The 13,563-nt window shown below is 37.2% G+C and overlaps 1 protein-coding gene across 1 annotated transcript in view; it reads right to left on the bottom strand.

The window, feature by feature from the left end:
• Positions 1 to 13,563, bottom strand: part of mgat4a (alpha-1,3-mannosyl-glycoprotein 4-beta-N-acetylglucosaminyltransferase A) — a 45,017-nt gene that overhangs the window by 11,804 nt on the left and 19,650 nt on the right. The window contains exons 2-3 of the mRNA XM_004081582.4: positions 6,213 to 6,380; positions 5,596 to 5,736 (exon numbers count right to left, since the gene is read on the bottom strand). Coding sequence (XP_004081630.1) covers positions 5,596 to 5,736; positions 6,213 to 6,380 — 309 coding nt within the window. The remainder of the gene's footprint in view (positions 1 to 5,595; positions 5,737 to 6,212; positions 6,381 to 13,563) is intronic.

Here is a 13,563-nt window from a genome sequence, read left to right as displayed (position 1 = left end):
AATGGAATAAAACTTCAGCAAAACCAGACTCAGTCAAGGTAACCATCTCTAATGATCAGAGAGACCAGACACAACAATTATTAACCAATCAGCTAAATGTCAAATTTATTTTTTTTAATTTTTATTTTTTTACTTGTTCTGTCCAACAGCTGAAAAAAAAGAGCTGAAGGCCTGTTGTGTTGGACATATTTTACTGTTACAACAGGGGGTTGTGGATCTTCTGACGCACAGTGTATGTTTGAATGAACCCCTTTTGTAAATTAGACTAAACTTTATTCATATTAGATATATATGTAACTGTTTTTTGTTGAACCGGACAGAAAAGAAGAGGAGGGAAGAAGACAGAGGGATGTTAGAGAGAGAGAGGGGGGGTGGGGGGGTGGAGGGTGGTTATAGAAGCTAAGACTGGCTGAAAGTTCTACAGGTAAACAAAGCCATCTTTGTTGTGAGAGAAAGACAAGTAGGAAGCCCAATGCAGCTTTATGAAAGAAAGATGTTTTTGGAAGCAACAGCAGACGATGCTGACATAACCAGCATTGAAAGGAATGACATGGGATGTCTCGCCTGTCCTAGAAATGTCTCAGCTTCGCTTGGCATGAGCTGAATGAAGGCGACTGGAGGGAGGAAGGTCTGTGGAAATTCCCATTCTTCATCACAAAGCTGGAAGCACTTGGTTGTTTTGTCTTTAGAATAAAAAAATTAAAGTAAAACAAACAAAAACAAAATTAGGTGTGTTATAAAATTTAACTTATAAAAGAAATGTACTCACTATTAATGATAAACTCTACCTTGAAACGGCATTCCGTGCAAATATGCATGTGTGAATACTTATTAAAATTAAATATGCTGATGTGCGTTCAAGCATTATCGGAAAATATTAGGACAAAAATATATTTAAGAAAAACTTTAAAGTAAGTTCACTAATCCTAAATTAGCTTGTTAAGGGTGACTAATACACAAAATCTGATATCAAATATTAAAGATACTACAATAAATACCAGTTTGAATAACAACTACATTAACTCTATACATTTTCATTTTTTACTAAACAGTCAAAGAAAACATTAAATTATATAATAAAGATTAGAACTTGTAAAAAGAAAAATGCATATAAAATAAAGTATTTTAAAAATACTTCCTTTTTTCCAATAATTTTCTATATGTGTAAGACTATTAGACTTTAAAAACAATAAAAGCTAAATGTCAAACATAAACCTCGACTATTACCTAAATATCTCAATCCCAGAAGACATTAAAAAGCAAAAGCAAGCAGGCTAAAAAGTTTCTGCGCTCAAAAAAAACCCACCTAAATGCTTCTCACTATTTACACAAACATTACCAAACAAAGTATATTCATTGAGCTGAAAAAAAGAACCTTCGGGCAAACAGTGACTCGTGGCTTTAAGAAAGCAATTGGTCAGCTGCTTTACCAGACAGAATCATCTGACTTTACAAACAAGAATGTCATTATAACCTAAAATATAACTCTGTGCTGTGTCCTGATTCCCAGCATCTTGTTTGTGTTATTTGTTGCCTAAACTGTGAATCCATATCTAATAGGTCTAAATTGCAAAACAAAAATATAGCTTTACATTAAACTAAGATTACAAACTGAAAACAAATAATGACATTCAATAAAATATGAAAAAATCCGACAACTAATCTAGAGTAAAAAAAAAACAGGAACTACACATTTTACTTAGTAGATAAAAGGAAATCTTAAAGATGTTAAGCATTTCCAGTATAAAGAACAATCCTCTATTGTCCCCACGATAGCAAAGTGTCTATCGTCCCCCCTTCTATTGTTTCTAACCTAAATTTATCAAATAATACAACAGATATATCATTTAATAGCTTGCAACGATTGTTTTAGTGTCGTCTTGTCACCATGCATTTTCAAAGTTTATAAAGTGAAAATAAAGCACAACAAAGATTTTGACTTAAATAAAGCGTTGCTACTACGCAAGTACACAAAGCTGTTTTAATGGGAAAACAAGCCTTGTTGGGGCTAGTAATAAAGCAAAAGGATAGTGTTAGTGTGGTGGAGGCTTGACAGGGTTAAAGGGTGGAAACGGGCTGACTGACATGATGTGCGAACAAACAAGGCCCAAACAAAAGCACAAAACAGAGTTCAGGTCCAGCTTCAGTGAACTGCACAATGGACCAAGATGGGGAGCGATCCTCCAGATCTGTGCAGCGTAGAGAATCTGTCCCACTTCTGCTTTGTGTCTCTCACTCTAAGCTTCATGTTGTATAGCGACACCCACCACCACCGCCAAGAAAGTAGGTCGAGGATGAAAAAAACAACGTGGGAGGAAAGACAAGAGACTAAAGTGACACTGTAAAGGAGGGAGGCAGAGGGATAATGCATGCATTTGAAGCTACCCGTGACCCTTGATCAACCTGCACACATCTGCCACCCCTTTCTTCGCAGGGGTGGGGGCATAACAATCTGCATGTCTGCACACGTCTGTTGGAACAGAATGCAGGGACTTGGTGTGACATGTTCAACCGAGAGCATAAATATTAGGATTTGTTAGGACTGTTGGTACGTCAAGGCTGTTATAGATATGTGACATTTTCCTGAAGCCAAAAACAATCTGTCACCATTAAACAAGAGAACATCAGGGTCAGAACACACATTAGGAACAAAAAAAAAAGAATAGATTCCAACGAATTTCTATCTAAATTTCACATAAATATTGTAATTTATCGATTAAATGTGACAATCTGATAAACTTAATCCTTCTTAAAGAATGAATTATTGGAAAATAATCCCATCTACTGTGCTTCAAGTACAGTACAATTCTTCACACAGAGACGTTCAATTCAATAGAGGTATGAAAGCTTCAGCTTGTGTCGTTCACAGAGGTCAAGTCTGGGTGAGGCAGAGGACATTATCTAATCAAGTCAGTTTCCAATGATGCAGTCCATCAATCTTGTGCTGGGTACACAATTCAACGATCCCACCCAGGAATAACATTTGATTGTGAAACTAGGGGAGCTTCATACTATGGCAGCAGACCAACCTGAGGGCAGATGAGCTTTTGTTGCCCTCCTACAAAGTCAGCAGGGAGACAAACAAGCTGGGGTCAGGTGTTTCTGCACAAATATTAGGAAAATAAATCATGTCCCTCAGTATCTAAACACATTTTGTTTAAAGTTTTGTTTGATAAAAAAAAGATGAAATAGCTTTTAAAGGTATAATTATGTCAATGTTTGACCTGTTTAGCTTCACACGAGGGAAGAAAACGTGCTTAGGTAGAAGAAAAAGTACTGAAAACAACAGAAATGACTTCAAGAATTTGCAAGTGGCTGGTTTATATGGGATAAGCCAGTTGTTGCTGAAACCCAGAAGAACAACAGATCATAGTGAATTACAGTCACCAACCTACAGGGTAGTTATAAAGAAGAAGTGATTAAGGGGGAAAAGGGTTGACAACAAGGTAACAGCACTAAAAACAAAGAAAAACACAAAAGAGTTTTTATTGCTAAAAAAAAATCTTTTATTATATAGAGCAGCACTAATAAAATAACTTTAGTAGGACTCTTAAATATGTGCTAACCCAGCCTCAAAAAGTAAAACCAAGTCAAGTATTTTATGAAAGTTAAAAAAATGCCAAACTGAGATGCTTATCTTTAGGTTCAGGTAGGTCTGCTGACACCTGAGTGTGAGTACTGCAAAGCCTCAGATCTCTTCAAAAAGTGTTTTCCTCACTATGTCATGGTTCCCCTCCTGGTTTTGTATTCTATTTTTTTTGTATAGGGGCACTGTGTTCCGAGTCCTGACTGGCTGGAGACCTTGTCAATCGATCTCCTCTGTGCCATGACTCCTGCACAGATATGTGCAGCCTGCCAAATCTACAGAAAATCTTTGATCGTGAGCAGATTTTGTCTTCATTCTGCGATACAGTGTTCCTCACTATACGTTTCATGGTCTTGCTGTTTCAGGAGTGTTTTTCAGTGCTACTATGCAGGGACTTGTTTCTTTCTTTAACAGTGCACTGTATTCTGCGCCCTTATAGAATGGTAAATCTTGTCAATCAATCTCTTCTGTCCCGGGCCTGCTTTACAGAAACATGCCACGTGCAGTGGGCCAGAGCTACATATTCCTTTGATTGTGATCAGATCTTTGTTTTAATTCTATAATACTTGACTTATTTTTCTATGAAGGTTTGAACTTTGAGAGTTTAAACAAGAGAAAAGTGTGAAAATGTTCATGCGTGTATGAGAAAAGTGTGTAGAGAGGAGCTTTAGAGTCTTAAACATGTGTAAAACTACATCACAGATTTGAACTACTGTGGGATTTTTTTAGAACGTAACCCTTAAAATGACAAAGGGAACACTGTGTGTAGATATCAATGACTACAAATCCAAATTGGACTATAAGGTCACGTTGGGGTTGAACTAGTGCTTTGCCATGTTACTTGTTCAAAGCTTCACACACTGTTGCTTCTGTTCTAAAGGTCTAAAGCCACTACAAACAGTTTGTACATTTTTCATGCAGGAAATTTTGGTCTTTCGTGATGCCTGCGTGACATACGTAGTTCATATGAGTTTCTTCTTCTTTTCAGTTGTTCAAAGTTTTTGGTCGGTTGAGGAATTTGCAGCTTACGCATATTTTACATGGTTTATACGCTATTATCATGGAAATCTTGCGCAGTTGTACGTGATTTTTGCAAGATGCATACCCAAATTAATGGCTTTCCATGACCGTTCCATGTATGTCTGACGGACTTCTTACATATGTAACACTGATTTTTAGCTTTTATATTGTATATACGGTGCACAAATCACATTCAAATTACGTAATTGATGCATGCGTCACTAATGAATTCCATATTAACAGCACAAAAGTCACACACGGTTCATGTTTTTTGTTCATTTATGAGTACTTTGCATGGTTTATTCATGATACATCTGTGAAATTTTCATGTAAAGACCACAACTTTTCTCAATTTTTCCACGTGTGTGCATATGTGCAAAATGTACATAGTGGCTGTGTGACACAGCCTTCAAGGAACATGGAATTGCCAGTTTTGTTGAACAACCCTTGAATTTTATTTTCTCCAGGTTCAATTTTACCCCCACCCCAAACTTAGCAAAGGCAGATGAATAATCCTCTTTAAGAGAACCTGACATAGGAGAGGTCACCATCAGTAAACTGCACTGCGATGGGTAAAGACGGGAAATTAGTATCGAATGTGAAAGCCCAGAACAGGAGTGGTGTAATCCAACATGAGAGGAGATTATTATGAGAATAGATAGATGAACTGAACATCTGGGAGTATTTTTTTAATCTTTGCTGGTGTTTTGAAAGAAAACTCTCAGAAAATGTCAGACTCGAAACCAGACGGTTTCCATATCCAATAAGGGACTTTTTGGAAACGTAATCCCTGGAGAACAATCAATCACAACAAGGACTTGTTTTGTAAAGCTGGATGCTTGTTGGGACATGATTTTTTTCCCTCGGGGTCATGGCGATGTTTGGAGGTTTCATTTACCAGAGAAACCAGCGTTGGTGTATTCAACAGGGACCATAAAACATGGGTGTCACTCTTATGCTACATTCATAAATGCGCTTTCACTTCTCACCTCCTGTGCGTCCCAGACCAACCTGCACCGCCGGGTGTAGGCTGCCCTCATTGTTGAGAAGGTGAGGCAGGTGGTGGTAGATGTTCGGCACCTGGAGAGGCTTCTTATACGCAAGCTCCTTCAGTAGTTTCTGTGTTTCATCTGAGAAAAGAAAAAAGAAAAAAAAAGAGGAAGGAAATTTATGACAATGATTAATTGATGAGCCTCCAACCTACATGCATGCATTAATCATTAATTTCATCTTTATGAAATTAAAAAAATGTCTCTCTTTCTATTTGAATCAAAATGAGAAAATGTTTTATTCTAAACCACAATTTCACAATCTGACATTGAAATAGAGAATACAATGAATATATGTTGCTTAACTGAAATGTCACAAACAAAACCAAGTTAAAATGGTAAAACATTAACTGCCATAAGAAACCAACATGTGAGAAAAGACCATGCTTCTTACTAAAGTCAATAAATCTAATTTAGTAACTTATTGCTATTGTGAGTAAAATAACTCACTCAGTCTTCATTAGGCGGTTATAAAGTCTGATTTAGTTTCGGACGATCTTAACCATTTAGTTTTTTTGTAGCGAATCAGCACACAGCGGTCTGAATGTGTGGGTCACCTGAGAAGTTTATGAGGGCATCTTTGCTGCTGTTGGTTTCAGCAATGGCTCTCCTGAACTGCTCCAGAATGTTGTTGAGCTCGGATGAACGCTGCAGGGTTCTGTGTTCTGCCACACGGAGGCGCTCTTTCAAAGCGTGGAACTCCCGCTGGTATGCTACCAACTTTTCTGTGAAGGAAGAAGAAATGTTTGCGTTGGTTAAAAAAAATAGAAGTACCGATAGTTACATGTAACAACTGATTGGCACTTCCTGATTTTGTCTTCCCATCTTCCAGATCGGAGTTATGACCTGTCATTTAAAATTCAGTTAAAAGGAATCATTAGCTTTTTTAGTGCTGCTTCTTCCTTATATTTCCCCAAATGTCCTTCATTTGAAAGCTAAGATACACAATCCAAATAAATAAAGAAGTATTGTACTTTTCTAAGTAACATAGTATTTAACCTATTTTGACACTCATAAAAAGTAGAATTTTGAAGAGAAAAAAACCCACCAAGCAATTTTGACCATTTAAAAGTCACACCGATAAAGACTGTGTTTTTGGTGTTTTTAACATCTATTTTCTAATGATGGAGGACAAGTGTATACAAAATTGAGCACAAAATTGCACTTCTGACTATTTCTTGATTCAAATCATAGTGAATCAGGAGCAGATAAAAACACGCCGTTTGGAAAAAGAGCTTATTTAACATAGAAAAATACGCAGATGTGTCAGCGGGACACATGCTCCCTGCTCCGCTCCATTCTGATGCATCCACTTGTAGACGACTAGATCCATGAACATCTTTGTTTCCTTGTCGACACAGCTTTTTTTTTATTTTTAACTAAAAATGGGAAAGCTTTAATAATAGATCAAAAGATGATCGGAGTGCGTCTGTAACAGCCTTAATTTAACAGCTATATTTGTTGGAGGTTTTTTTTTTTTTTTTAGAATGAAATAAATGTACTTAATCTCTTTAATTTCCCTAATTTACCTTTATGTCTGATCTATCAGGGAAGTCCCCAATTGTCCATATTTTTGGGAGACCCTCAACATTTGTACATTGAAAAACATTAAAACCCTGATTTACTCAAATGAAGACCAAGAAAACACAAATGTTCTGGGTAGAACTATGTGTACAAATCTAACATTTTCCCCCAAATCACAAAGCAAACATGACCTTAAAAAGCTAGATGTAGATCATATGTTATGTATTTGTGAGCATACACAAGGAAAATAAGGTTTTGGTTTGGCTCACATCTTCTCCTGATGGGTTGATTGTGCCCTCCCACAGAAAGCTGCACCAAAACAAACAACAGGCTCGCTTTGTCTACCTGTTTCCATCACTGACCGAGTTATAGTCCATACAACCTGACCCCACTCTTCGTCAGCCCAGAACCAGCATACAGCTCATCCGACACTGTCATTTATCCCAAACCTCAGTAAACTTCAAACTGTAAACAAGACTTTCCTCTTAACCAAAGTGCTTTGATCGTAGGGAGCTCCTGCAATGAAGCCATGACAGTATATCGCATTTTAAGAGAACACAAAACACTGAACAGCACAGAAACAAGAGCGAAGAGTTTCCCTGTTAATTTTAACACACTCTTGTTGCCAGCACTTTAAAATACGTAAACCTACAGAGGAAAACAAAACCTGTTTAGTTTTGATTGCTGAACTGAATTAAAATAGATCCAGCCAGTCTACCAGGGCTGTTTGAGTGAATGGGTGAGCAAAAAGCATTACCGGTAACCAATTAAATTTACCAGAGGTCTGGAGTACGCCTGTACAATCTGATTATTGTCCACTGATCTCCAACACCGTAAGCAATGCTAGAAGGGCTTAGAGACTCTGAGCTGCAGAATGTCTCTATTTAATCGTGCTTTTTGAATCTGACCTCCAAATACATCAGACATGAAAACACACAGTAAATCCATCGTGATTAAATGTTTGAGATGATTTTGTTTTAGCCATTTCTTTTTGAAAACAAAACTACAGTTGAAAACTAGATGTAAAATGAGTTTTCAAAAGTAGATTTGTTTTGATAAATGACTAATTAAGCTTAAAGTCCCATTCTGATCCTTTTTGATCTATTTTAAAAAGTGTTCCCTGTGGTCTTTCAACTATAATTATAATTATGCTGTTTTTAGCCATGGATCTAGTCATTTGCAAATGGATGCATCAGAATGAAGTGGTGCAGGCAGCTTGAGGCCTGCTATAGTAGCTTCTACGTCACAGCTACAAGCTTATTCCAACATATTTTTCTCTGGCCTGATACACAATGTTTTGAAGAAAAAAAATTGCTCAGAAATGCAAATGTAAGCCTAATTTTTTTATATATGTCCTCCACCATAGTAAAAATGCCACAAGAACAATTAAAAACACCAAAAACACTATTTTCATCAGAGTGGGTCAATAAAGTCTTGTCAAAAAGAGGCTATTTCATCTATTTTATAGGTAAAATGCCCTTGATTTTCTGCCTCACCTTTTTTGTATAAATGACATGCTCAGTAGTTACACTACAATTAATCACTTATCATTTATTTAAGCAGGAAACTCCAGCTAAAAGAATTATTCCTATGAACAAAGAGATTTTCTTTGTACTGACAATAGTAGGAAAAAATTCCAAAAGACGCATTTACAACATTTCCAAAAAATAAAAAATAAAAACCTTTCCTAATTCTGCTTGTTCCTGGTCAGGATCATGGGGTTGTTGGAGCCTATCCCAGCTACTTTCAGGCATGTTTTGTCAGTACATTACACAGTGACAGCCACACACTCAAAAACACACCAAAGGGATAATTAAGAGTCACTAATTAAGCTTTGAAGTAAGATTACGAAGCCAGACAGCCCAGAGAAAACCCGTGCATGCACGAGGACACAAACTCTACACAAAAGTCCCAGCTACGATTTGAACAAGAGCCTTCTTGCTGTGAGCGCTAACCACTATACCATTTCTGAAATCACCAGATGAGTCTACAGATCTGTGCAAAGATGACAGACAGCATGTTCCACGTCATAAGTAGTTGTAATGTTGAGTGAGTTTCACATTCCTTTCTGTTATTTCACTGCTGTTTTAGCCTGGTTTTCTGACAATTGGGCATGTGGAGCAGTGTATTATGACAATCCAAGGATTCAAATTTCCCATGATTCATTAAAACCTCGATTTTTGGGCTCACAGTACCGTTTACTTCGGAAAAAAAGCTAAAAGCAAAACAAAAAACCTAAAAAATGCATTTTTTTCTTTTTTATTTGCTAATAAGAAAGTAACAATCAAGAAAAACCCTTTTAGTTGGCTTATAATACACCTGGTGTAATTTAATGAAACAATTTTAAATAGTTACATTTAGCACAACACACGGGTTTGACACTTTCAAGTTCAATGTAATCATATGCAAAAGTATGCAATTGCAACAATTCACTTTCCTCACGATTCAGTTCATTGGTGTAACATACAGTTTGGTTTTAAATCAGGAATTGTGGCATCAATAGTTTATTAGAAGGTCGTCATTCAAACTGCATAATAATGGGCATAATTGAATCTGTGCAAGTAGTTGTTTTAAATTTCAAATTACCCAAACTCTATAAATTATCTTATGTTTAAATAATAGAAAGGCCAATCAGTTATTTAGAATGTAACAAGGAAACTTTAAGATGTTGAGTCGGAAACCTACAACATGATCATCATTTTGATCATGTTGCGAAGCCCAACAACCACAGCTGTTCAAATGTACTGCAAGAAAAATGATGTTTCTTTAAACATTGTGCAATAGGAAGAAGGAACATTGAAGTTGTTTTAATCCATTCACCCCTAAAGTCCTTCTCATTACAACACTGCCCGGGGAAAAAGCTCACTAAATGTCTTCACAGTGATCCTGCACCTCTTGCTGATGCATGCTGCTGACAGCATGACCATGAGTGCTGACCAAGTACTAGTCTGTGCATTAAATGGAGATACTTGCAGCACTCTAATATGCACATTTATTTGTCAAAGTTTCCTAAAACTATAACACACAACGGGCTGATTAGAAGGAAAAAATACTTTTGACAATATTGTTGTGATCTGAATACAATGTGAGAGACAAAGTGAAGTCAAAATACTGCAGAGGAGTTACATCATCCCTCTTTTCCAACATCAAACTACTGCGTCCACAGATGCTCATGACATACTCAGAGTACAGATTAGGCCACCCACTCTCATCTTATCTGCCTAAACATGTAATAAACTTTATTACTTTGCAATCCACCCTTAAAATATATTTATAACACAAACAACTCCACTCAAAAACAAACAACATAAAAAAAACATAAAATCAGGGAACAAAACTACTGATTTACACCAAAGACGATGTAGATATTTTAGTCACTTTGCTGCCACTCATTTTCCTCAAAAGCTTTTCAACTTTAACAAAGTCGGATAAAATTGGTCATTTAGCAGCTGCGATGCATTGCACTGCATGTGCATGATGCACACATCTTGTCTTACAAAACAGTGTGTTTTTGTTCTGTTCTTTACAGATTCTAAAGAAAGAAAAAAGAAACGTGATTAAGTGATACTAGTTACGGTAGATTAAAACTTTGACTCTAGAAGTTTTACTAAACTCTACAATAGTAAAGACAAAAAAACCAACAAACATTGATAAAAGAATGAATGTAAACAACCAAAAAGCATAGAAGTTTTTTGTAATTTTGATGGAATTTTCTTGTAGTAAAGTCCAAGAGACCTCTAAAGTTTGCAAGTATTATAAAACCATTTTTTTGTCTTTCTTTGAACCAAAATACATTTAAAGACTATAGAGGGATATTTCTGCCACCACGTTGCACACAAAACTTTTAAGTTGCCAATGAAAATATTAAATATTTGCTCTTCGATTATTTTTTATTATGCGTTAAAAAATGTTTTGCTTTCAAAAATTTTTTTTTGCTTTCAAAAAAGTTTTTTGCTTTTGCAAAACATGTTTCCGCATGCGTTGTTTGTCATCTCACTTTTTTCCTATCTTTGATTTTGCTGAGATAAGTTTGATTTTAGCGTGACAAAGCTACCATCAAACAGCTGCTGATGCAAACAGCTGCAGTCAGCTGTCTCTGTCTCATATTGACGTGCTTGGAGGCACACATGGACTTTTTGACTTTGTGTCGGTTCTGTTCTAACGGGATTCTGCCGTTTTCAACCATTCTGGCCCCATTCTCTCAGAGTAAAACCCAGAAGGAGCAGCTAAAATAACTGCCATAAAAAAACAGAGTTTTGTATTTATTTGTCAGTGTAGTGACCATGTTTAAAATGTCTGCAGCAGAAAGAAACGTCAGAGCTCCGACTCCGTCCAGCAGGAAGTAACACTTTTTAAGATTTGTATCTGAACTACTGTTTTATTTTAATCAATAGAAAAAACTGTTTGATGTGTTTTCATTGTGGTTTCAAGACGTTTAACAAGAACGACTCGTGCGCTGAGATGCTGTCATTTTAACCCAATGCATCATGGGAAATGTAGTGCAAAGAGCCGCCGATTGCAGAAAGACTCTTGTCTCTGAGCTTCATTGTTTTGTTCACTTGTTCCACGGTCTGACACCGGATCCCGCAGAAAGCTACACCGCTAAAGACGAGCTTTAGCTGGTATTTTTGTTAGAACCGAGAGACTTTATGAGCAGAATCTGAACAAGGAAGTGAGGACTTTAACCACTTCTGATTGGTCAGACTGATGACGTGCGATTGAGCCTCCAAGAATGATTGGTGGAGACAGTTAAAGGGGCGGGACTTTTCCTAAAACAATTATAGGCTGTAGCTAAATCGCGGTACCGTCATTCTTATCAAAATGTCTTTAATAGAATCAAATAAACACAAAGAAAAAAGTATTTTACGATTCTTCATATTCCTAACCTCTCGGTGTTTTATCAGGGCCTGTTTGGATGAACACAGAGTTGATTTCCTGGAGATGGAAAATGTTTTAGATCAGTTAATTAGGGCAATTTCCCACGGCAGCACACTGGTTGAAAAACACTGCTCTAGATAATCCTTTTTTCACAGCACTGCAAACTCTTCTTCCACTTTCGGCTTCTCCCATCAGGGGTCGCCACAGCGAACGAGTCGCATGGTAGATTTGGCAATGTTTTACGCCGGATGCCCTTCCTGACGCAACCTTCTCAAACCGGGCTTGGAACCGGCAGAGGTAGAGAAGGGAACAGGGAGCAGCCCGGAGTCGAACCCTGGTTTCACGGACGGAAGGCGCCGCAAACCAGCACGAGCTAAACCGGCCCCAATTCACAGCACTGCAAACAATAACTGAATAAATTACTGTGACATGAAACTAGAGTTGTATTGATTCAATTCATGTCATAATTTGTTGTAAATATGGTAAATGGTGTAAATGGCATATACTTATATAGCGCTTTTCTACCTACAAGGCCCAAAGCGCTTTACAGTCACAGACCCATTCACCCAAGACAATCAAGTGTAAATGAAATCAGGGGTTGACATAGCCCAGAAATTTGCACTGGCCCACAGGGCCAGTAGTTTTTGAAACTTACTGGCCCTGCCTGAAAGTTACTGGCCCGACACCGCGCATAGCGGGACCCGCCGCTCCGCAGGTGCTTGCAACTTTAGGGGGGTCCGGGGGCATGCCCCCCCGGAAACTTTTAATATGGTGCAATTTGGTGCATTCTGGTGACATCACTTATTTCTACACTTTTCAATGACTGAAAATAGACCATATCAAACTTAAATCTGCTCTAGTCTGTTTCAGATGTTTTGAAGAGAGCACTGCAGTGTAGTAGGTAACACTAGTTCAGAAGTTTTCATGGTGCTTCTAACGGCAAATAGCGCAATAAATCATAAACCTTAAATGTGTTAAAACAATCTAATGGCAGCTTGAACCATTTAACGAATCAAATAAATCCCTCAATGCATTTGACCAATCGGATGGACGCCTTCACATTGTTGACCAATCAGATGAAGCCCTGTTATGTTAGATGTTTGTAACCTATGTCAACGTGGGTCATTTGGAGTATAATTTTTAAACTGGGAATGGTTATTTGGTTATTTTGCTGTTTGTTTATATACCGCAAATTATATCGTTATCGCAATTTTAATCTCTGATATCGCATATCGCGAGTTTTCCTCATATTGTGCAGGTCTAACTGAGATCATTCAGCTAACTAGAAATACTTACTGCTTACAGTGTTGTAAAGAAAAACTAAATTAAGTAGTTTAACATTCTACTGCATTTGAGTCTGAGATTCAGGTATTTGGAGTTGCCTTTGATTCTTTGACATTCAGCTTAAAGCTTAGTGCATACAGTTTCATCTTCAATGCATTCATTAAATATCTTGCTGTCCATACTACTAATTATACCCACTACTCCATCCAACATATTCCTATC

Source organism: Oryzias latipes, chromosome 21 (genome assembly GCF_053564925.1).
Source record: "Oryzias latipes strain Hd-rR chromosome 21, Olatipes_Hd-rR_3.1".
Classification (NCBI taxonomy): domain Eukaryota; kingdom Metazoa; phylum Chordata; class Actinopteri; order Beloniformes; family Adrianichthyidae; genus Oryzias; species Oryzias latipes.
This window is presented reverse-complemented; position numbering and strand designations above follow the sequence as displayed.